General features: G+C 45.0%; 1 protein-coding gene across 1 annotated transcript in view; it reads left to right on the forward strand.

Annotated features, from left to right (window-relative positions):
- Positions 1–1,872: 1,872 nt before the first annotated feature.
- The window catches only part of SLC27A2 (solute carrier family 27 member 2), a 47,698-nt gene continuing 26,546 nt past the window's right edge, over positions 1,873–23,024 (forward strand). Inside the window, exons 1-3 of the mRNA XM_002717806.6 lie at positions 1,873–2,525; positions 18,894–19,103; positions 22,552–22,710. Coding sequence (XP_002717852.1) covers positions 2,048–2,525; positions 18,894–19,103; positions 22,552–22,710 — 847 coding nt within the window. The 5' untranslated portion in view covers positions 1,873–2,047. The remainder of the gene's footprint in view (positions 2,526–18,893; positions 19,104–22,551; positions 22,711–23,024) is intronic.

Below are 23,024 nucleotides of genomic sequence, written 5' to 3' on the forward strand. Positions count from 1 at the left end.
GCAGCAGTGATGGCCCAAGGAGCCGGGCCTGGGCAGGAGACCTGGACTGAAGTCGCTGCAGGCATTTGGGGACGTGACTCAGGAGAAGGGAGTGCCCTCTCCTCTCTTTTTCTTTTGCTCCCTCCCTAAGAAATTAAAAAGAGAGGGGGGGGGGGCTAAAAAAGAGGAGATGAAGATTTTTTTTAATTCTGGAGGAAGAGAGAGGACATAGAAACCTAGATTGGAAGAGGAGCATAACATAGGTGCTCAGAGTAAGCTAAGAGTTGGTTCCCTGAGACCAAACAGATTCCAGTTTCTAAATCCAGAAATTACTTACTAGCTCTTTTTTTATTTAATAAATGTAAATTTACAAAGTGCAACTTTTGCATTGTTGTGGCTTTTTCCCCCATAACCTCCCTCCCACCCACAGCCATCCCATCTCCCACTCCCTCTCCCATCCCACTCTTCATCAAGATTCATTTCCAATTATATTTATATACAGAAGATCAACTTAGTATATACTAAGCAAAAATTTCAACAGACTGCACCCACACAACCGCACAAGATATAGAGTACTGTTTGACTAGTAGTTTTACCATTAATTCTCATAGTAAAACACATTGAGGACAGAGATCCTACATGGGGAGCAGGTACACAGTGACAAATCAAAACTTACTAACTCTTAATTTGCCTCTCTAAGCTCCCCTTTCTTGTCTCTATATAAGGATACAGGAGTATTTTTTTTATATACTGTGCGGCTCCAAATCTTGACACAGGGAAGAGCCTAGCAGAGGGTCTAAGAGGAAGCATTGGTTATTTGCGGTGCTCTTGTAAGAGTTAGGTGGACAGACACAGGACAGAACAAGGTGCTAGCCCAACACTGTTTGGGTAGATTCTGAGCTTCCTCCTTCCCAAGCAAACTGAGTATTTCATATGAAAGAACTAAGAGAAATGGAGAGGCTCACACTTCCTCTCAAAGAAATGACTCTTCAGAAATGCCAAGAACATCGACTTAATGTCCTCTATGCTGAACTATTTCTAACAGAGCCCCTTAGCGAATGTGTGTTGAATGGGGCTAATACCCATGAACTTTGCAACAACTGGGGGGGGGGGGGGTGGCACATACCAGAACGACATATTAAATTAAATTAAAACAACATCGAAGCTTGATTGCACGTGGCCGTATGTGGCAATGCTTCTCGAGAAATCAGGGCTCACGGCTCCAGGCAGGGCCAACTGGGATTGGACATGCTGCCCCCATCCAATGGTAGAGGCTGGGATGAGCTGAATGTGACTTGTCCTCGCTAGAGCTTTGTTCCACCTCGAAGCCTCACCCACAAGGGGGCCGCCTGGCAGTCGGGCTGGGCTTGGGCGGGGAAGCAAAACTGAGAAACAAAGAGAAACCAGGCAGAAAGCCCTGGGGACCAGGAAGGGGCGAGGAGGAGCTCGACTGTGGCAGGGGCACCTGCTACCCGCTACGCATAAACAGTCTGGCATCTACAAGGCACTTTGTAGACAAGAACCATAAGCCACCCCCAGAGCCACTTTGTGGGCGGTAACAACAAATGACAACAGCCCCCGCCTGCACCATCTCCCTTCATCTTCTTCACAACCGCTAAGCGCGTCTTGTCACCACCAGCTGACACGGAAACCGGCTTCCAGAGGTAAAGCGCCTCGGTCACCACGCGGGGGAGTCCAGACCTGACCCCAAGACCTTCAGACTCGGGTGGAGCGTTGCTGGTGACCCTCCCATCCCCCACCCGCCACCCCTAGGCGCAGAGTCGCCCGCTGTGCTAGGAGGACCTTGGGGGCGGGCCGGGAGCGCAGGTGGCTGCGCCCCACGAGGGGGCGGGCTCAGCGGGCCGGAACCCTCGGCTGCCCACACCCGAGTCCACCTTCCCGCGAGCCGGCCGCCGAGGAGCTCCACTGTCGCCTCAGCTCCGCCGCGAACCCCGCTGTGCGCCCGCGCGCAACCTGCCAGCCGCCCGCCGGAGCCCGCCCCGCCGCCGCGCTGCACGCCCGGAGTGCGCCCTCTGCCCTCGCGGGGACAGGGGGCCCCGCCACCGTCATGCTGCCCGCCATCTACACCGCTCTGGCGGGGCTGCTGCTCCTGCCGCTGCTGCTGAACTTCTGCTGCCCCTACTTCTTCCAGGACATGCGCTACTTCCTGCGGGTGGCCGGCTTGGTGCGGCGGGTGCGCGGCTACCAGCAGCGGCGGCCGGTGCGCACCATCCTGTGGGCCTTCCAGGAGAGAGTGCGCCAAACCCCGCACAAGCCTTTCGTGCTCTTCGGTGACGAGACGTTCACCTACGCTCAGGTGGACCGGCGCAGCAACCAGGTGGCGCGGGCGCTGCATGATCACCTGGGCCTGCGCCAGGGAGACTGCGTGGCGATCTTTATGGGCAATGAGCCGGCCTACGTGTGGCTATGGCTGGGGCTAATCAAGCTGGGCTGTGCCATGGCGTGCCTCAACTACAACATCCGCGCGAAGTCTCTGTTGCACTGTTTCCAGTGCTGCGGGGCGAAGGTGCTGCTGGCCTCCCCAGGTGAGCCCCAGGATCCTTCCCGCCCCGACCCTGCCCACCCGCCTGCACGAGGGCTCATTTGTGCCTTGAAGAAAGCCAGCTATAGTGCTGTGCAGGCGGGGTTGTAGAGAGGGAGGGAGGGCATGAAGGTTCCTTGCCACGCTAATGGATGCTCTTTAGAACCACCTGTTGTGAAGTTACTTGTGTGCCAGGCTTAAGCTCCACAGTCTCCCTCGGTCTCCGAGGGAATTGGCTCTAGGATCCCCTCTGTAATATCAAAATGCACGGATGCTCAAGTTCTGATGTAGCACTTGGCATCTGACCTATACACATCCTCTCTCTCTCTCTCTCTCTCTCTCTCTCTCTATATATATATATATATATATATATATAGCTTATATAGCATCTACCAAAATGTAAATGCTATGTAGATCATTGTTATACAGTGTTGTTTAGGGAATAATGAGGAAAGAAAAAGTTTATGTATGTTCAGTATAGACCCAATTTTTTCCCAAATAGTTTGATCTGCAGTTGTTTGAATCCCTGGATACCAAGGGCCCGGTGTATCCGCACAGTGTTGCTTTCAGTCCTCGCTGCAGAGATTATTCTGGGGCTTTCATAGATGAACCCACGAGGTGGGTGAAGTTTCCTGCTCTAAGTCACAGAACGGGAGGGCTGGAGGGCCAACCAAGGTATCTACCTCCAAAGCCCAAGTTCTTAACCCTGTGCATGTCTTCCTTAAAATGCAGACAGTCTTGAGTGTGAGCTCCAGTGGGTCCAGAGACCTCTCACTTCCATTGCTTGATTGGCTGTGTGATCCATCCCTTGGTTTCCTCCTAAAATGGTCAATTTTTTTTTCTTTTCAACTTTTACTTAATATAGATTTCCAAAGTACAACTTTTGAATTATAGCAGCTTCCCCCCCCATAACTTCTCTCCCACCCACAACCATCCCATCTCCCACTTCCTCTCCTATCCCATTCTTCATCATGATTCATTTTCAATTATCTTTATATACAGAAGATCAACTTAGTATATACTAAGTAAAGATTTCAACATACTGCACCCACAAAGACACACAAAGTATAGAGCACTGTTTGAGTACTAGTTTTACCATTAATTCTCATAGTACAACACATTAAGGGCAGAGGTCCTACATGGGGAGCAGGTGCACAGTGACTCCCATTGTTGATTTAATAATTGACACTCTTATTTATGACGTCACTAATCACCCGAGGATCTTGTCATGAGCTGTCAAGACTATGGAAGCCTCTTGAGTTCACCATCTCCGATCTTATTTAGACAAGGTCATAGTCACAGTGGAAGTTCTCTCCTTCCTTCAGAGAAAGGTACCTCCTTCTTTGATAGCCTGTACTGAGATCTCACTCACAGAGATCTTTCATTTAGGTTTTTTTGTTTTTGTTTTTGTTTTTGTTTTTGGGGGGGGTTGTGTTTTTTGTTTTTTTTTTTGTTTTTGTTTGTTTTTGTTTTTTTTTTGCCACAATGTCTTGGCTTTCCATGCCTGTGAAACTCTCATGGGCTTTTTAGCCAGATGTGAATGCCTTAAGAGCTGATTCTGAGGCCAGAGTGCTGTTTAGGACATCTGCCATTCTATGAGTCTGCTGTGTATCCTGCTTCCCACGTTGGAATCTTCTCTCCTTTTTAATTTTATCAATTATTTGCAGACACTAGTCTTGTTTATGTGATCCCTTTGACACTTAATCCTATCTTTTTGATCAATTGTGAACTGAAACTGATCACTTTAACAAGTAGATGGCATTGGTACATGCCACCTTGATGGGATGGAATTGGAATCCCCTGGCACATTTCTAGCTCTACCATTAGGGGTAAGTCCAAGTGAGCATGTGCCGAAATGTACATCTCCTCCCTCTCTTATTCCCACTCTTATATTTAACAGGGATCACTTTTCAGTTAAATTTAAACAACTAAGAATAATTGTGTGTTAATTAAAGAGTTCAACCAATAGTATTAAGTAGATAAAAAAAATACTAAAAAGGGGCTGGCGCCACGGCTCACTAGACTAATCCTCCGCCTTGCGGCGCCGGCACACCGGGTTCTAGTCCCGGTCGGGGAGCCGCATTCTGTCCCGGTTGCCCCTCTTCCAGGTCAGCTCTCTGCTGTGACCAGGGAGTGCAGTGGAGGATGGCCCAAGTACTTGGGCCCTGCCCCCCATGGGAGACCGGGAGAAGCACCTGGCTCCTGCCTTCGGATCAGCGCGGCGTGCAGGCCGCGGCAGCCATTGGAGGGTGAACCAACGGCAAAAAGGAAGACCTTTCTCTCAGTCTCTCTCTCTCACTATCCACTCTGCCTGTCAAAATAAATAAATAAATAAATAAATAATACTAAAAAGGATAAAGTATTAAATTGTACATCAACATTCAGGACAAGGGCTGATCAAGTCACTGTTTCTCATAGTGTCCATTTCACTTCAACAGGTTTCCTTTTAAGTGCTCAGTTAGTTGTCACCGATCAGGGAGAACATATGATATTTGTCCCTTTGGGACTGGCTTATTTCACTCAGCATGATGTTTTCCAGATTCCTCCATTTTGTTGCAAATGACCAGATTTCATTTTTTTTACTGCTGTATAGTATTCTATAGAGTACATATCCCATAATTTCTTTATCCAGTCTTCTGTTGATGGGCATTTAGGTTGATTCCATGTCTTAACTATTGTGAATTGAGCTGCAATAAACATTTAGGTACAGACAGCTCTTTTATTTGGCAATTTAATTTCCTTTGGATAAATTCCAAGGAGTGGGATGGCTGTGTTGTATGATAGGGCTATATTCAGGTTTCTGAGCAATCTCCAAGCTGATTTCCATAGTAGCTATACCAGTTTGCATTCCCACCAACAGTGGGTTAGTGTCCCTTTTTCCCCACATCCTCACCAGCATCTGTTGTTAGTTGATCCTGAGGTGAGGTGATCTTTAAGGCTGCTTCCAGCTCTCCAGTGACGTGAGCATCCCCAGCTTCTCACTGTAGGAAGAAGGTGACCCCACTGACCCCTAAGAAGTCTTTGGTGGTTGGATGCAGTGCCCATGTTGTCCCCCACTGCATCTGGAGCCATAGTGACCTCTTCAGTTCTGTAGCCACCTCCTGCCACACTTCAACCAGACATGAAGTGGCAACTCCATGCTAACGTGGTGACAGGCTAGGAAGTAACAGGAGCTGTTACCCACAGGGCTGATGGTTTTCACCTCCCAGAGAACTTGACTCCACTGTAGAATGAAGACCAGGGGTTGCTTCTTTCAGTCAGTAAGAGAACTAACTAGGTGTGGCCAAAGGACATGGGTGACAGGCTAGGGCCATGGGAAGCCACGAAGCCCCACCTTCCTGAAATGCCTGTCTGTGCCAACTGTTATGATGGATGCATTTATTACCCTTGGAAATAACATATTATTACATCACCTCCTTTTATGCAGTTGAGGAAACTGAGGCTTAAAATTTCAGCCTAGGTCTGTCCATCTTCAAAGCCCATTCTCTTTCCTGCATCATGCTGTCTTCTTCTACATTGAATGTTAAGTGTTAGATATAGAAGGCATGAAGCACCCACCTGCCCAACCATCTTATCTTTATTTCATAGCGAGGGAGACTGAGGCAAGCTAAGCCACTTTCTGGTTTCATCTTTCAACCAGAAAGATGAAATGTCGATTGACTTATGGGAATCTGAAGTTCACACACCTGTTTCATGCAGCATAGGCTAAACAATCTCAAAAAATGTAGGTTTAGAATAAATGTTTAAAAGCAGGGGATGATTTTAAAGACAGCCAAATAATTTGGAGAGCATTGAACTTTGAAGAAATTTCCCTACAATTTCTAGTTGCCTATGAAAAGAGGCAACTCCACTACTTAGTAACTGAAAGGCTCTCTCAAGCCTATTGCTCTACCATCTTACTTAAAGGAAATAAATTAACACAATGATCTTTGTACCATAGAAGCACCTAGATGTTATCACCTCCTTAGTATTTCAGGTCCCCTAGGAGGACTTTCATGTGGTTTGGAGTTTAATTGACAAAGAAGCTGTGGATTAAATCACTATCATTGGGTTTGGTTCTATTATAAGAGACACAACTACAACCAGATACAGGTTGAAGAGAGCATATATGAAATGTTTTGGACTGAAAGTGTTTATGATTTCAGATTTTGGAATATTTGCATAAACATAATAAGATATCTTGGGGATGAGACCCAAGTCTAAACACACAGTTCATTGGTTTTATATACATCTTATGCAAATAACCTAAAGGTATTTCTATACAATATTTTAAATAATTTTGCACAAATTTAAACCAAGTCAAAGTTTCATGGTGTGTTAGGCTAGTGCTCAAAAAAGTTTCAGATTTTGGAGCATCTGGGATTTGGGATTTGGGGTTTTGAAACACTCAGCCTGTACCTGCTTCCCCAGCCAACCATCCTCTGCCGGATAGCATTGCATTTATATGAAGCGTATAATGACATGCAGATCACAGTTGAACCAGAATTTCCCAGGGACCTAAGTTAAACTCTGGCAGTGAAATGACCTTTAAAAAAGGCCACCTGTTTGAAAATCATTAAGTTTTTCCAAATCACTGAGATACTTTTGCATGATATGCAGAATTACACTCTGATCTAAAAAGTTTACTGCAAAACAGTAACAGAGTCCAAAGCTGCACATTTTGTAGACGTGTCCTGTGTGGACACAACTGTGCAAACTAACCTTTGAGAGAGGTTCCACTTTTGAAAAAACATTCCGTTCTTCAAATCCCTGAGACCTTTGTACACTGTGCTCTCTGACCTGAGGCAGTTCCTACAAAGGAAGCAACACAGAGTCCAAAGTTGCACATTTAGTGGATGTGTCCACATGGAAATGTGTTGAATGGGCAGTTTCTTAAAATTCTTTGCTGTTGAGAGGGATCTTAGAGTTATTCTAATGCTATAATCCTCTCCCTTTAGTAAGCGTGTTAAACTTCAAGAAAGGTTTGGAAATGAAACTTCAATGAGCATGAGAATCACCTGAGAGATTTAGTATAAACAGCAGATTTCTGAGCCCCATTGCTCAAAAGGGACTGGGGCAGGGAGGGTGGGCATGTGTATTTTTATAACAGTCCCACCCACCCCAAGTTGATTTTGAAGGACTAGGCCTTGAGAAGCAGTCTTGTTTCCACTTGCTTTACAGCTGAACAAGGGCTCAGGGTGATATGAATTGCCCAAGGTAGTTTGGGCAGTTGCAACAGAGAGCCAGGGACACATTCCAGTTTTTTCTCACCTCCAGGGTACTTCTTAGTTTTATCACATTGTCCAAATCTAGTACATAAAAGTCAGTTTGACTCCATACTGTGCATTCCAGCCACAGGGTTTACAAGAGCTCTTGAGCTCCAGCTGTCTGTCAAATTCTGGAGTGTATGGAAATGACCAGCACGGTGGCATTTATCATGAGGATTGATCCTGTTGTCCTAAGTTTTGAGGACTCTTCATAAGGCTTTCCAGGGCCCAATCCTGTCAGAATTTCAGTACCCAATTATCCCTTCCAAGTGTACTATACTTACAGAAAATCAAGGCTCACACACACTTTCCTGAATCAAGCAGAAGTACTCATCTCTCAGAGAATGTGATGTTCTCTGGTTGTACATTTCCAGAGCCTTCTTCATGGCAGCGTATGATCTTACTAATCCCATGGACAAATTGTCTTCGACTGTTTGAACTTGTATCAGTGTTATAATTCATAGAAGCCAACTTCCCTGGGCCAGTGATTTTTCATGGAACTTCCAAACACACTATGAGTAAAATAGAAATATATATTTAATATCACACAATAGGGAATATTTTGTGAAAACATCCAAAGGAGGCCTGAAGTTGTAAGTTTTCTGTTTCCATGTTTGCTAACAGTAAGATCATCACTAGGGGCCAGGTGTTGTGGCACAGCAGGTTAAGCTACAGCTTGCGCTCTTGGCATCTCATATCAGAGCACCAGTTCAAGTCCTAGCTACTCTGCTTCCAATCCAGCTTCCTGCTAATGCACCTGGGAAGGCAGAGAGGTCCACGTGGGAGACCTCTCTTGATGGAGTTCCTTTGGCCTGGCACAGACCTGGCTGTTGCAGTTTAGGGAGATGGAAGATTCATTCATTCACTCTCTCTCTCCCCTCCCCCCGCCCCACCCCCTCTCCCTCTCTCTCCTCTCCCCCCTCCTCTCTCTCTCCCCTCCTCTCTCCCCTCTCTATGCCTTTTTCCCTCCCTCCCTTCCTCTCTGTCTGTTGTTCTGCCTTTCCAATAAATACATCTTTTTTAAAAAAATCTTCACTAACTAGCTCTTCTCCTGAGAAGATAACACAAAAACCCTGAGCATCCCTTCGTCTGCTCACTGAGCAGGACTACACTGCCTGGCTCAGCATGACCACGTGAGGCTCCACAGCTAGCTACTTCTCTTGTGCAGACTTCAGTAACAGCTAAAGGAGCTCCACTACAAAACTGTACCAGACTAGGTAATCTGGAACGTTTTATAACATATTTTGGCCTGGGTTTGCAAGGCTGCAAAAAAACAAAATTGGGTCTCTTTCAAAAGATATGATAGACTTCCAAAACTTATAAATAGGAGAATGCCATTTATAAAAACTAGTGTTAGTATCAAAAATAATTCTTGCCATAAAAACTTTTTTAATTTTTAAATTTATTAATTTGAGAAGGATAGGATTGGGGTAGGGGAGAAGAAGGAGATCACTACGCAAATGCCAATAACATCCAGGGTTGAACCGGCCAAAGCCAGGAGCCAGAATTCAATCCAGTGGCAGGAACCTGATCACTTGAGGCCTCGCCCCTCACCACTGCCTTCTGAGGTCTGCATTAGTGGGAAACTGGAGTCAGGAGCCAGAGGTGGATATCAAATCCAGATTCTCTGATATGGAATGTGGGTGTCTTAACCACTAGGCCAAATACCTATTCCAGTTGGCATACAGACTTGCAAGGTTAGGTTGAGAAAAGCAGATGGTACAACAACTTAACTTCCAAATCAAGGAACATTTAAAGGTAAAAGCTCGTTGCCATGGTGGGATGGGGAGCTAAGAAGATGAATTAGTTGAAGGATCTGACAGTCCAGTGCAAGAACTAAACCACATACAGAAATCCTTGTGATGCCCAGGAGAGGGTGATAAGCATGCAACAAAGTGCTGTGGGGAAAATGAGCAGAGAACTAAAGTAGGCTTCTTGGAGATACAGACATCGGAACTGGACAAGTGCGGTGGGGAGAGATGCTCATGACAAAGCAGGACCAGAGGCAATTTTGACCATAACACAGTGAGATGCTTCATTAAAGAGTTTTACTAAATTAAAATAACGGGCTGGACTTAAACTAGGATCACTTTTTTAAAAAAAAATTTTTAAGTTTATTTATTTGAAAGGCAGAGTGACTGAGACAGAGGGATCTTCCATCTGTTGTTTGACTCCACAAGTGACCACAATAGCCAGGGCTGGGTCAGGCTGAAGCCAGGAGCCAGAAATTACATCCAGGTCTCTGCCTCGTGAGTGGCACAAATTCAACTACTTGAGTCATCATCCACTGTCTCCCAGGTGTATTAGCAGGAAGCTGGATCAGAAGAGTAGCTGGAACTCAAACCAGCACACCGATATAGGACGCCAGTGTTGGAAGCAGTGTCACAGCACCCACCCCAGTAACGGTCATTTTCTAAAACTGATTACTGAAGGGACTCCAATGTCAAGAAAATAAGGACTCGGAGAATCTAAGGGATAGCTAGCAGCAGCTTCTACACTTCCATGGAAGGTGGCAATTTAAAATATAGATATTTTTATTTTATTTGAGAGATAAGGAAAGAAAGGGAAATAGAGGTCTTCTATCCACTGGTTCATTCCCCAAATATCTTCAACAGCCAGAAACCGGCCAGGCCCAAGATGGGAGCCTAAAACCCGATCTGGGTCTCCCAGTGAGTGGAAGGCACCAAGTACTTGAGGCATCACCTGCTGCCTCCCAAAGTGCATAAAAGCAGGAAATGAGTCAAAAACAGAGCCAGGACTTGAAGTAAACATTCCAATATGGAATGTGGGTGGCCCAAGTGGCATCCCAACCGCTTCACCAAACACTTGCCCTAAGAAGATAATTTTCTAATGCCAACTATAGTCGAGAATCAGGCATGGGGATAATCTGACTCCACTCTTCTCACCGTCTTGGGCTGCCCTGCCCAAGGAGTAATGTAGATGGGTTGCTTTAATGCACTGGTTGTGTCAAAGGCATAGAATCCTCTCCTATATCTTCAAATAATACCGTACTAATGCCTGGCACACAGTGGACACTCAATAAACATTTATCCAACTGAGTTCCAATATTCTGGTTGATTGTAATGGGTTTTCTTCCCTGAAATTTAAGAATCACTGGGTGGGGGCCAGCACCACGGCTCAATAGGCTAATCCTCCGCCTGTGGCGCCAGCACACCGGGTTCTAGTCCCTGTCGGGGCGCCAGATTCTGTCCCGGTTGCCCCTCTTCCAGGCCAGCTCTCTGCTGTGGCCAGGGAGTGCAGTGGAGGATGGCCCAAGTACTTGGGCCCTGCACCCCATGGGAGACCAGGATAAGCACCTGGCTCCTGCCTTCAGATCAGCGTGAGGGCATGAAAAATGATCTAACAAACTGAAGGAGGAAGTCTCTTCAAGAAGTTCATGGAAAAATGCAAGTTATCCAAAAAAATACATGGATTTCAAATTTTTTGCACCAAGATAAGCATATTATCTTTTTTTAAAAGATGTATTTATTTGAAAGGCAGAGTTACAGAGAGGCAGAGAGAGAGAGGTTCACTCCCCAAATAGCCACAACAGCCAGAGCTGGGCCAATCCGAAGCCAGGAGCCGGGAGGCTCTTCTGGGTCTCCCACATGGGTACAGGGGCCCAAGCACTTGAGCCATCTTCTACTGCTTTTCCAGCCCATAGCAGAGAGCTGGATTGGAAGTGGAGCAGCCAGGACTCAAACCGGTGCCCATATGGGAATGCTGGCACTGCAGGTGGCGGCTTTACCCACTATGCCACAGCCTGGCCCTGCATATTATCTTTTAATTCCATTTTTCCATACAGTTTTTGAAGTTCCCTTGGGTATCCTGATGTCAGAAAATCCATTTCAACTTAAGCTCCCTAGGTGCAGCCTCATGCTACCACAGATTTGTTTACTTCCCAAAGCTCCTCCTGACCAGTTGCCATGCCCAGCCCTGTTGACAGTGAACTGTAGGAAACAGGTGTTCTCTCTGGGTCTCCGTGAAGAAAAGGAGCAGGTGATAAGCACATGATGGGCTGGGACCACACTGAGAAGGATTTGTGAGTAGGAGAGTGGAGGACTCTACACGGACAGAGAGATGCCTGGACACCGAGTGAGTAAGACACTCAGGGGCTGTGAGTCCCAGCCACTGGCTCAGCGTCTGCCTGAGAGTTCTGGCTTTAAGATGTTCTCTAAGGTTTTTCTTCTTTCCCTGCTCATCACCGAAAGTTGCAAGCAGGGTGGTTGCAGCCTCATTCAGCAACAGACTAGCACTGAGCTAGCATATGTGGAAAAGCTGCCCAGCCTCATCAGAAACAAGGGGGTACAGAAGTGAAAGCAAAATAAACCCTGAATCAGCTGTTAAAGTTATTAAACCCGGATAGAGTTCAGATTATCCTTTGTGGGTGTAAGGAGCTGGTATGTGACAGCACCACCCCACCCTCTCTAAGAAACAGGAAAGCAGCTCCTTGGTAGACAGGGGACATGGTTGCTAACAGCTGTCAAATAACAATTAATCGGACTGGCTATGACCTCATAACCTTATGCTAAGAAATTTCCCTTGATTCCAAGGCTATTGAGAAAGCAGGAACTTTCATTGAGGGAAATGAAAAATAATATCAAGTGAATTGTTTAATGACGTGACTAGAATGTATCTTTCCCTATTGTGTAATGTGGTTCTCTGTTAAATTTTCACTTAACTCCTGTTGGAATTTAACCTGCATTAAACATTTTTCTGACCTCAGGGTGATTTGTTTTGTGTGGGGAGGAAAGGCAGTTGTGTGTCTCTATTTGAAAGGTGTTCTAATACACATTCTTGCTATATAGACTATAGGTTGTTAAGTACCATCATTCCAAACTGCCAATGGTAAAGATGCGAAATCACAGTTACAAATGACATTTTAAGAACTATTTTCAAATTTTCTCTAGGTGCTGTATTGGCACAAGTGTGTGTTTCAATAGCACCTTTTTTTTTTTTTTTTTTTTTTTTGACAGGCAGAGTGGACAGTGAGAGAGAGAGACAGAGAGAAAGGTCTTCCTTTGCCGTTGGTTCACCCTCCAATGGCCGCCACGGCTGGCGTGCTGTGGCCGGTGCACCGCGCTGATCCAATGGCAGGAGCCAGGTACTTATCCTGGTCTCCCATGGGGTGCAGGGCCCAAGCACTTGGGCCATCCTCCACTGCACTCCCTGGCCATAGCAGAGAGCTGGCCTGGAAGAGGACCTAGACCCAGTGTGCCGGCACCGCAAGGTGGAGGATTAGCCTAGTGAGCCGCGGCGCTGGTCTCAACAGCACTTTTTTAAATATGCTTATTCTTTCCCTAAATTTCTTTTTTATTTATTTATTTATTTATTTATTTTAAAGAGAGAGAGATCTTACATCACTGGTTCACTCCCAATATAACCACAATGGCCAGGGCTGGGCCAGGCTGAAGCCAGGAACTTGGAGCTCCATCCTGGTCTCCCACAGGGGTGACAGGGGCCCAAGTACTTGGGCCACCTTCTACTGCTTTCCCAGGGAGCCAGATCAGAAGCAGGGCAGCCAGGTCTCCAACCGGCGCTCTATGAGATGCCAACATCACAGGCAGCAGCTTAAGCCCTGATCCCCACCAGCAGCCTCTAAGGGGCTTTTCTGAATGAGGACATGACCAATCTTCTGTCCTGTCTTGTTCACCTTCCATTTCCCATTCATCCTGAAACTATGATCAGCACTCCTTTGCTATTTCTGCCTCCTGTTTACATCTTACCTTGTGAGTAAACACTTCTGGGGTGTGTTGTTTTAGTTATGAGACAGTCTGGTAGGAAAGGAAACTATCTGATTGGATGTTTTTTCCTATGGGAAGACTGCAGGGTTAGTCAGTAGCAGCTCAACACCACATAGATGGATTCAGCTCATTCTCCACCCTCCCTCCCTGCTTTCCAGGAATGAGCCTGTCTATTTAGACATTTTTTTCCTCAAAAAGTGGGGGGTGGCCACTTAGGATGCTACCTTGATATTTTTATTTGCTTTTGAACAAGACAGACTGTAAAGTGCTGGGGAAGGGGATGGTAATCACTCAATTTTCATCACCCAGATGTATACTGCTTTTTCTGAAGATCTCTTTTGGATGAGGGGTGGGTGTTTGGCATGGTGGTGAAGACGCCACTTGGAATATCTGCATCCCATATCAGAGTGCCTGAGTCCCGGTGTCACCTGTGCTTGTAATCCCAGCTTCCTGCCAGTGCACACGCTAGGAGGCAGCAGGTGATGACAAACTACTGGAGTTCTTACCACCCATGGGGGAGGCCTAGGTGGAGTTCCTGGCTCCTAACTTCACTCTAGTCCAGACCAGGTTATTGCTGGCATTTGGGAAGTAAACCACTACATGAAAAATCAGTCAATCAAATTATCTATCTCTGCCCTTCAAATAAATTAAGTAATAAATAAATACATAAACCTAGATGAATGAGAAACTGGTGAATTTGCTCCATACACTTCAGGAAACTTTTTCTGAATACTATTTCTCACACCCAAGAGTTTAATAAAGCTTGAGGTTATGCTCTTCATTAAGAAGATGAACAAGAGATTGGCCATGTTACTCTTAAAAGGTAAATGCCCGGCTGGCACCGCGGCTCAATAGGCTAATCCTCCGCCTAGCGGCGCCGTCACACCGGGTTCTAGTCCCAGTCGGGGCATCGGATCCTGTCCCGGTTGCCCCTCTTCCAGGCCAGCTCTCTGCTGTGGCCCGGGAGTGCAGTGGAGGATGGCCCAAGTGCTTGGGCCCTGCACCCCATGGGAGACCAGGAGAAGCACCTGGCTCCTGCCATCGGATCAGCGCGGTGCACCGGCCGCAGCGCGCCAGCCGCGGCGGCCATTGGAGGGTGAACCAACGGCAAAGGAAGACCTTTCTCTCTGTCTCTCTCTCTCACTGTCCACTCTGCCTGTTAAAAAAAAAAAAAAGGCAAATGCCCATGATTTATTTAACAAGTACAAACAGGAGGTCAAGGACAGCCTCTTCCAGAAAGTAAGACTTTTTACTAAACCTTGAACCTGAGTGGTCAGTGCAGGGAAGGAGGAATCCCAGGAGCCCAGTGTAACTTTCCATTTTGTATGTGGCCTTCCACGCACAGCCTCTGTCCTCCTTTGTGGAAACAAGGTTACTGGGATAGACGTCACAAGGTTGTTATAGAAATCACATGTAAAGTTATTATACAATCAAACAAAATGTTAAGCTTTGTTTTGAGTAAAGATGGCAGGTGTAGTCAATGCCATGGGCACCGCCCATATCCCCATTTTCAGACTGAGCCACTCATCCCTCAGCGGCCAGGAGCTCTCCACCGAGACCTCTCCTTGGTGGAAGAGAGCTGCTTTGCCCAAGGCCTAGCACTACTACCCCAAGCCTGAGTGTATTGACTGACTGATGGGTGGACATAAAGGCACAGCCTATCTCCCTTAATTTGGGACAATCTAAAGGACCATTCCCAGCATCAGAGGACCAGCTGAAGGAGGGCACTGCTTGACTGCCTCACAGTTCCGTGTCTCCCTCTATCCAGTCTGCTTCCTTTGCAGTCTCACAGGTTCTCCTCCCAAGATCCTTGGTGCATGCAAATCTCTGTGTTAGGGTCCTGGGGAACTCAGTCTGCTACAAGCAGAATTATTTGAGCTTATGTGTCCTGTTTGGCTGCCAGTCAGATGGGCATACTTTACAATTAGAACTACATGCACCCAGAAATCATGTGTGAAGGAGAGAAGATGTACTCCTAACCATATCTGTAAAAGAATGAAGAAAAAGGATTATAGATCAACTGGGTAGTTGGCAGGCAATGTTCACATCCAGAATTTCCTTCCAGATTTCAGTTTTTTATATCAACACCTTTTACATAAGGGAAGACAACCTGGCATGGTATATCCTTATATATAAGAGAGTTGACAAGTCAACAGAATCTCAAGTCAATGCCCAAATAATAAATTCTACACCAACAGCTGACTTCTGTTGATACCTGCTGAGGGCCAGCTGGGAACCTGAGTGGAGTGGCAGATGCAGGGTGCTGAGCTGCTTGATCCGTGATGAGGCATGACATCTGCCTAATTACATTTCCTTTTATTTTTACTATACTCTTGTAAGTCGGAAGAACATAAGTAGTCCTGAGTACATTTTTCCTTTTAAAAAGCTTATGAAAACAATGTAGAGCCCCTTTGACTCATCATTGTCTGCTTATTCGGGTTGTTCCCAAGTGCTATTTCTCCTACCTCTCAAACGTCTCTACGTCTGCTTCTCTCCACCCACCGCTGAGACCCCAGTGCAGATAAGCTCCACGCCCCTCTGCTCTCCCTGCCTCTGGCTTTGTCCCCTCCCGTCCATTTGCTCACCTTCAGCAGAGCCTCACAGACCTGAGCCCTAACAGTCACCGCCTCCGCTCCACGCCTTGTTCCCCTCCCACTCCACGTTCCAATCAACTCTAGATGCTTTTTGTTAGTTTGGCACGGTGCTGCTTGCCGCTGAGCCTTTGCGAGCGCTGGTCCCTCTGCAGAAACAGGCTCCGCCCATCTCAGCTGCTCCTCCTCTTGCTGACTCCCGCTCCCCCCTCAGGTCTCAGAGCTGCCCACCCCCGAGTGCTCCCTAAGTACTTATTCCTTCCCTCGTCATGACACCTACTGCACTTTATTTTCATCGATTCCTTGTTTCCTCTCTACTCTTGTACCCAGTGTGTGACAACTAGGGAGCAGTCTTTAAATAGATGTTGAATAAATGGTGGGTAGAAGGGAATAAGAATGAATCCAGGGTGGGCATTGTGGCACAATGGATTGAGCAGCCACTTGGGACACCCATATCCCATATTGGAGCTCCTAGGATCCAGTCCTTCCTCCACTTCCTATCCAGCTTCCTGCTAATGCACCCCTGGGAGGCATCAGGCAATGATTCAATTGCTTGAGTCTCTGCACCCATTTGGGAGACCTGGGCTCCTGACTTCAGCCTGGCTGTTGGGGACATCTGGGGGTGAACCAGTGAATAGAAGGCCTCTCTCTTTCCCTCTTCCCCTCTCTATCCCTCTCTCTCTTTTGTTGTTCTGCCTTTCAAATATTTTTTAAAATGATGAATCCAGGTAATTTCTGAGCAATGTATTTGATTATATAGTTCAGTATCAGATGGGAGAGAGAGAGGGAAGAAGGAAGGAAAAGAGGGAGAGGGAAAGAGACTGTAAGAAGGGATGGAAGAAAGGAAAATTTATTAATTCTTCAAGTAGCAGTAATAGTTGTTTTGTAATTTATCCATGCAGGTACTTACTTGTATGTAAGGTCTACCTGTATCACAGAAATTATTTCATATTATATTTTATTAGAGGTTGATCAATGCACAGAATTGTAAGATCTGAATTCTTTAACTAATTGTCTGCAGTTTATTTTGTGTCCACCAAACACTAATACAATGCTTTATGCAGATTCTTTTTTTAAAGATTTATTTATTTATTTGAAAAAGTTACACAGAGAGAGGAGAGGGAGAGGGAGAGAAAGAGAGAGAGAGAGAAAGAGAGGTCCCCAATCTGATGGTTCACTCCCCAATTGGCCACAACAGCTGGAGCTGTGCTGATCTGAAGCCATGAGCCAGGAGCTTCCTCCGGGTCTCCCCCATGGGTGCAACCACTGCTTTCCCAGGCCATAGCAGAGAGCTGGATCAGGAAGTGGAGCAGCCGGGCCTCGAACTGGCGCCCATATGGGATGCCGGCACATCAGGCCAGGACATTAACCCGCTGCACCACAGCGCCAGCCCCATTGTGCAGATTCTTTCAATCATCATTTATTGAACACCCATATAATGTTAAGGATCCAAAGATGATTCAGTTATGACTCAATTAAGATCTCACTGTCTAACAGAAGAGGAGAATTGAACCATGTCTCACTGTGTACTACATACTCTATTAGAAGTATGTGCAAGTCCTGTGGAAGCCAGTTAAGGAAGCAGTCAACTTGAGGGAGGTGGGGAAGCAGTGACAGACATGTCACCCAGTCTGAGTCTTGAAGGGTGAGCAGGAGTCTTACAGATGCCAGGGGTGGGAGGGCACGCCAAGTAGATGAACAACCTGGACAAAAGAAATGAGATGTGAGTATCTGAGTACCCTCATGGGCTTTTTGTAGATCATTGTGGATAGAGGAAAGGGAGCAAGAGGTAGATATAAGAAGCGACACCAGAAAAGCTGCCCCAGGGGAGACTATGAGTGACCTTAGGACATCACAAAATAGGAGGGTGGATTCTAGGTAGGGGATGAGCAGCCACTAAAAGACTTTTATTAATGTATTTATTTATTCAAGAAGCAACTCCACGTTAGAATCCAGCTTCCTGCTGCAAGCGTGGACCCGGGGAGGCAGCAAATGATGCCTCAAGTACTTGGGTACCTGCAACCCACATGGTAGACCCAGATTAACTTCCAGGCTCCTGGCTTTGTCTTGGCCCAGCCCTAGCTGTTGTGGGCATTTTTTTCATCTCTCTCTCGATTTCTCTCTCTCTCTCTCTCTCTCTCTCTCTTTCTGTTGCTCTGTCTTTCAAATAAACAAGAAAAAAAGGAACATTAAAACTTATTTGAAAAATGTACTATTATAACCCACAGTTTGAAAAACTCTAAATTAATCAGTCCTCTTTTTTTCTCAGATCACAGAATATGCTTATGAAATTTAGAGCTTATTTCTCAGATCAGCTACACCTTCCTGTAGAACTACTTGTTACTGATATATTTAAAAATAATTGTTCCATGGAGCTGGTTTTGACCATTTTTGCCAGTTGGCATGCCTCCTTTTCTTCCATTTCTCTTCTCCCTTTTTTTTTTTTTTTTCATTTATGGTGTGCTGTCAGATGTATGCCTTTACGCATCTGTATTTTTTGGCTTTTACTCTCATGTCTACTGTTTGTACTTGCCACAAGAGCACCTGCTATGCTTAGAAAGCCATCAAAACCCAGACTTGCCTCAACTATTGAAATCTTCTGATTTTTCCAAATGCAGAAAATCCTATGTTTAAAAAATGTAGCTATAAACATTACTTGCCACATCCACACATTTTTGCAAAAAAAAAAAATTGTGCTGAAAACAAAATGACTATGAAGCTGATTGTGCTAAGAGAAACTTATGGACTAATTTAATTGGTTTGGATTTTTTATTATTTTTGTTAAATTAAGAACTACAAGAAGCTGTTGAAGAGGTGCTGCCAAGCCTGAAGAAAGATAACGTGTCCATCTATTATATGAGCAGAACGTCTAACACAGACGGGATTGGCTCTTTCCAGGACAAAGTGGATGAAATGTCAACTGAACCCACCCCAGAGTCATGGAGGTCTGAAGTGACTTTTTCCACTCCTGCCTTGTACATTTATACTTCAGGAACCACAGGTAAAAATAAAGAGGATTCTCAGAGAAATAGACCTACCCTGAAGGAGTTAAATCTCAGCTTAAGTTTTCAAATGTTCTCTTTCTGTAGTGCAGCTTATCAGATAACTAATACTTCAGGGGATTTAGCTCTGTGCCCATGGGAACAGATCTAATTTCAGAGCATATGATACCATTTGGGTTTCTCCCAACTACACAAGGTTCCTCTACTTGATATAGAACAGATAACAGATTAACCAAGAACTACAAACAGTTTTGATGATGAATGGGCTGTGGCACTGAATAGAATGCCATATTTTCTAATGCTGGTTGTATTTTGACCATGTAATATCCAGAGCCCATATGTAATATATAACCAACTGTGCACAGAGCACCAGAGAAGGCCAGAGGACAGTAATGGAGTGGTATTTATATAGATATTTTGATGACTGGTTTCCCATGCAGTACTGACTTGGAATTGTAGGTGTAGGGTAACTGTTAGCTCAGAGCCTCAAATACTATGTTCCATCCAGTCTTGGATGCCTTCAACTGAAAGCTGCAGCACTATTTTATGAGCCACTAGGGAAAAACACTGCCAATTAACAGTGTTACTTGAACACTGCTACATGGAACAAACAACATTTAAGAGTAGTTTGGACTAGGCCATCCAGAAGCTTTACATCTTTCTTATGAGATGGGTACTATTCTTGTTCCCGTTTTACAGTCAGAAACCATTGTGTAGGTTAAGACTTCCCAGGACAGGGAGAAGTATAAGGGTTCGCCTTGTGGGCTGACTCTACAGCTCATACGTTCACAGCCCTGCTGCAATACCTCCTGGCTTATTCACGTGACAGGGATTTTGTGTCTGCCTACTCTGGGCCAGGAGAAAAGTGACCAAGGTATCATATGCAGCCTCCTGCTTATTATTTTATTGTTCTTGGGGGAATGATTATCTGAGTCCTTTATCTCTGGATTAAAATTTTAATTTAATCAGGCAATAAATTCATGCATTCTCCTTGTAAAATAACCAAACTTTGTCAATAAGACTAATGGTTCCTTTGAGCTTTTCATCACCACCCAGCAGAGAGAGTTTTCTCCTTAACCTCATGGGGCCCTCAGCACCCATCTAATCTCACACTTCCTGATCTGAGTTTCACCCGAAAGCCAGCTCCCCTCACGCAGTCACTTTTGCTAAATAATTCCTTTAAATATATGAGGAGGAGAAGCTGGGAATGACATACTAAAGCTGGTGCTCAAAGCACATGTCTATCATTTCTTCAATTTGTTGAACATAATTTATTTTCATGCCACCAGAAAGGATCACATAATTAATCAATTGCTCCCACTGTACACAGATACTACTTGTAATTTCTTAATAGAATGGTAAAATTCAATTATAAACCTTTTGATTCTAGAAGTAATTTAAATAAAATGAGTCCTCAGTTAATTATGGGGAGTTCTCATCCTGTACTAAATTGTTAAATATGAGGGCAGGTGTTTGGTGCAGTGGATTGAGCCAATGCGTGGGACTCCTGTATCCCATACCTCAGTGCCTGGGATTAAGTCCTGCCTTTGCTCCTACTCGTGCACCTGGCAGGCAGCAGATGACAGTTCAAGTACTTGAGTTTCCGCCACCCATGTAGGAGACCCTAGTGGAGTTCCCGACTCCTGGCTTCAGCCTGGACCAGCTCTGGCTATTACAGGCATTTTGAAAATAAAACAACATTCATACATTCATTCTCTCCCCCCCCACCTTGCCCTCTCGACCTCTCACTTTCCCTCCCTCCCTCCCTCCCTCCCTCCTCTCTCTCTCTCTATGCCACTTTACCTCTCAAATAAATAAATAAAATGTAATATGCATATTGAAAATTTTTTAATAGACAAATTTAGAGGCAGGTATCTGGCAGAGCAGTTAAGACACTATTTGGGATGCCTGCATCTCATATCTGAGTGCCTGAGTCCAAGTCCTGACTCTGCTTCCAATCTCAGCCTCCTGCTATTGTACCGTGGGAGGCAGCAGGTGATGGCTCAAGTTCTCGGATCCCTGCTACCCACAAGGGAGATTCAAATTGAGTTCCAGGCTGCTAGTGTCAGCCTGGCCCAACCCTGGTTCTTGAGAGACATTTGAAGAGTGAGCCAGCAAATGGAGGATCTCTGTCTCTGTCCTACTGTCTACCTTTCAAATAAAATGAAAACAAATACGAAATTTTAAATAAATAAACAAGAGTGGAACTTCTTCACAATGCATGCTTTAAAAAAACAAATATAGGAGCTGGTGTTGTAGTGTAGTAGGTTAAGCATCTGCCTGCAATGCTCAGCATCTCATATGGGTGCTGGTTCAAGTCCCAGCTGCTCTGCTTCCAATCCAGCTCCCTGCTAATGTGCTTGGCCCCCTGGACCTGCAAGGGAGACCAGGAAGAAGTTCCTGGCTCCTGGCTTCAGACTGGCTCAGGTCTGGCCACCGTGGCCCTTTGGGGAGTGAACCAGCTGATGGAAGACCTCTCTCTCTCTCTCTTTTTCTATATCTCCTTCTCTCTGTCTGTAACTATGTCTCTCAAGCAAACAAATAAATAAACCTTTTTTAAAAAGCAAATATAAAACCCTTTTGAAGGAGAAAAAAAGAGAATGAACACTCCCTGATTTACTATGACAATTTAAAAGACTTATTTGGAAGGTAATAAGATCAGTGCTTATTTTACTTTTTTTCACAAATAGTGTAAACAAATGATAATGTCCTCATACAAAAGGTATGACACAGTGGGGAGGGAATCAATGCATGAATAAATGAGGGAGATCTCTATGTGCACACGAGGACACATCTCCAAGAAAAACTGTTAAGTGGCAGGAAAAAAAATCAAAATGCAGAGAGAAAATGTTAATATATACTTGCATTGGTAAAAAGAAACTCTAGAATAGTACACAGGATATTAATAAAAGTGATTACAAAGGACCATCATTAGTTGGTGGGCTTTTTAATCTAACTATTTAAATCTCTCTGAATCTCAACTTTCCCCCTCTGTGTACTGAAGAATGTAATTCTAGTTATCTCATAAAATTTGTGATGAAAATTAAATGAAATTTTGAAAACATCTTGCAAAATGATAGGCAGACATTCAATATACACAAATTCTCTTTCTCTTCAGATTACTGCTATAATAAATATCTAACTCAGGAATCAGCAAACCGTGACCTGGGAACCAAAAACAATCTGCTACATGTTTTTGAAAATAAAGTTTTATTGGAACCACACTTACTCCTTTATGTGTCTGATGACGGCTTTCAGCCGCAGTAGCAGAGTCATTGCAACGAGGACTATATAATCCTACAGAGCCTAAAACATCTCCTTTCTGGTGTTTTACAATGCAATTCTCTAAACATGATGTAATGACTCTTCCTAAGCCAGCTGTCTCTTGCAGTCATCTGAATGGCCAGTCTTGGCTCACTCGTGCCTTCTCTTGTGTCTTTTGCAAAGGCCTCCCAAAAGCTGCAACAATCAATCACTATCGCTTATGGGTAGGAACTGGCCTCAACATTACAAGTGGAGTTAAATCAGATGATATCATCTACACCACCCTGCCCTTGTACCACAGTGCTGCACTTATGATCGGCCTGAACGGATGTATCATGACCGGTAAGCTTTTTCTCTCCAGAACCATCGGAGGCCCCCTGCTCATCAGGAAAAGGGATATAGGATTCAGCTGCTTTCCCATCTGTTAGGGATGGTGTTGTTTTTGGCAAGGCCATTCGCTTCATACATCACAAAGAAGTATCTAAAAGAATTTCTATTTTCTCATGCCCCTGTTTGTCCAATAATAGAATGCCATAAATGTCCAGTGTATCAGTGAAGACATACCTTTAAAATTTTAGGTCTTTACCAGACATCTGATTCTTCAACTCCATAAGTAACTCTCCAGTGTCGTCTCTCATCAGAAATTGGCATGTTCA

This window comes from Oryctolagus cuniculus, chromosome 12 (assembly GCF_051225735.1).
Source record: "Oryctolagus cuniculus isolate XC-2025 breed Fujian yellow rabbit chromosome 12, ASM5122573v1, whole genome shotgun sequence".
Lineage (NCBI taxonomy): Eukaryota > Metazoa > Chordata > Mammalia > Lagomorpha > Leporidae > Oryctolagus > Oryctolagus cuniculus.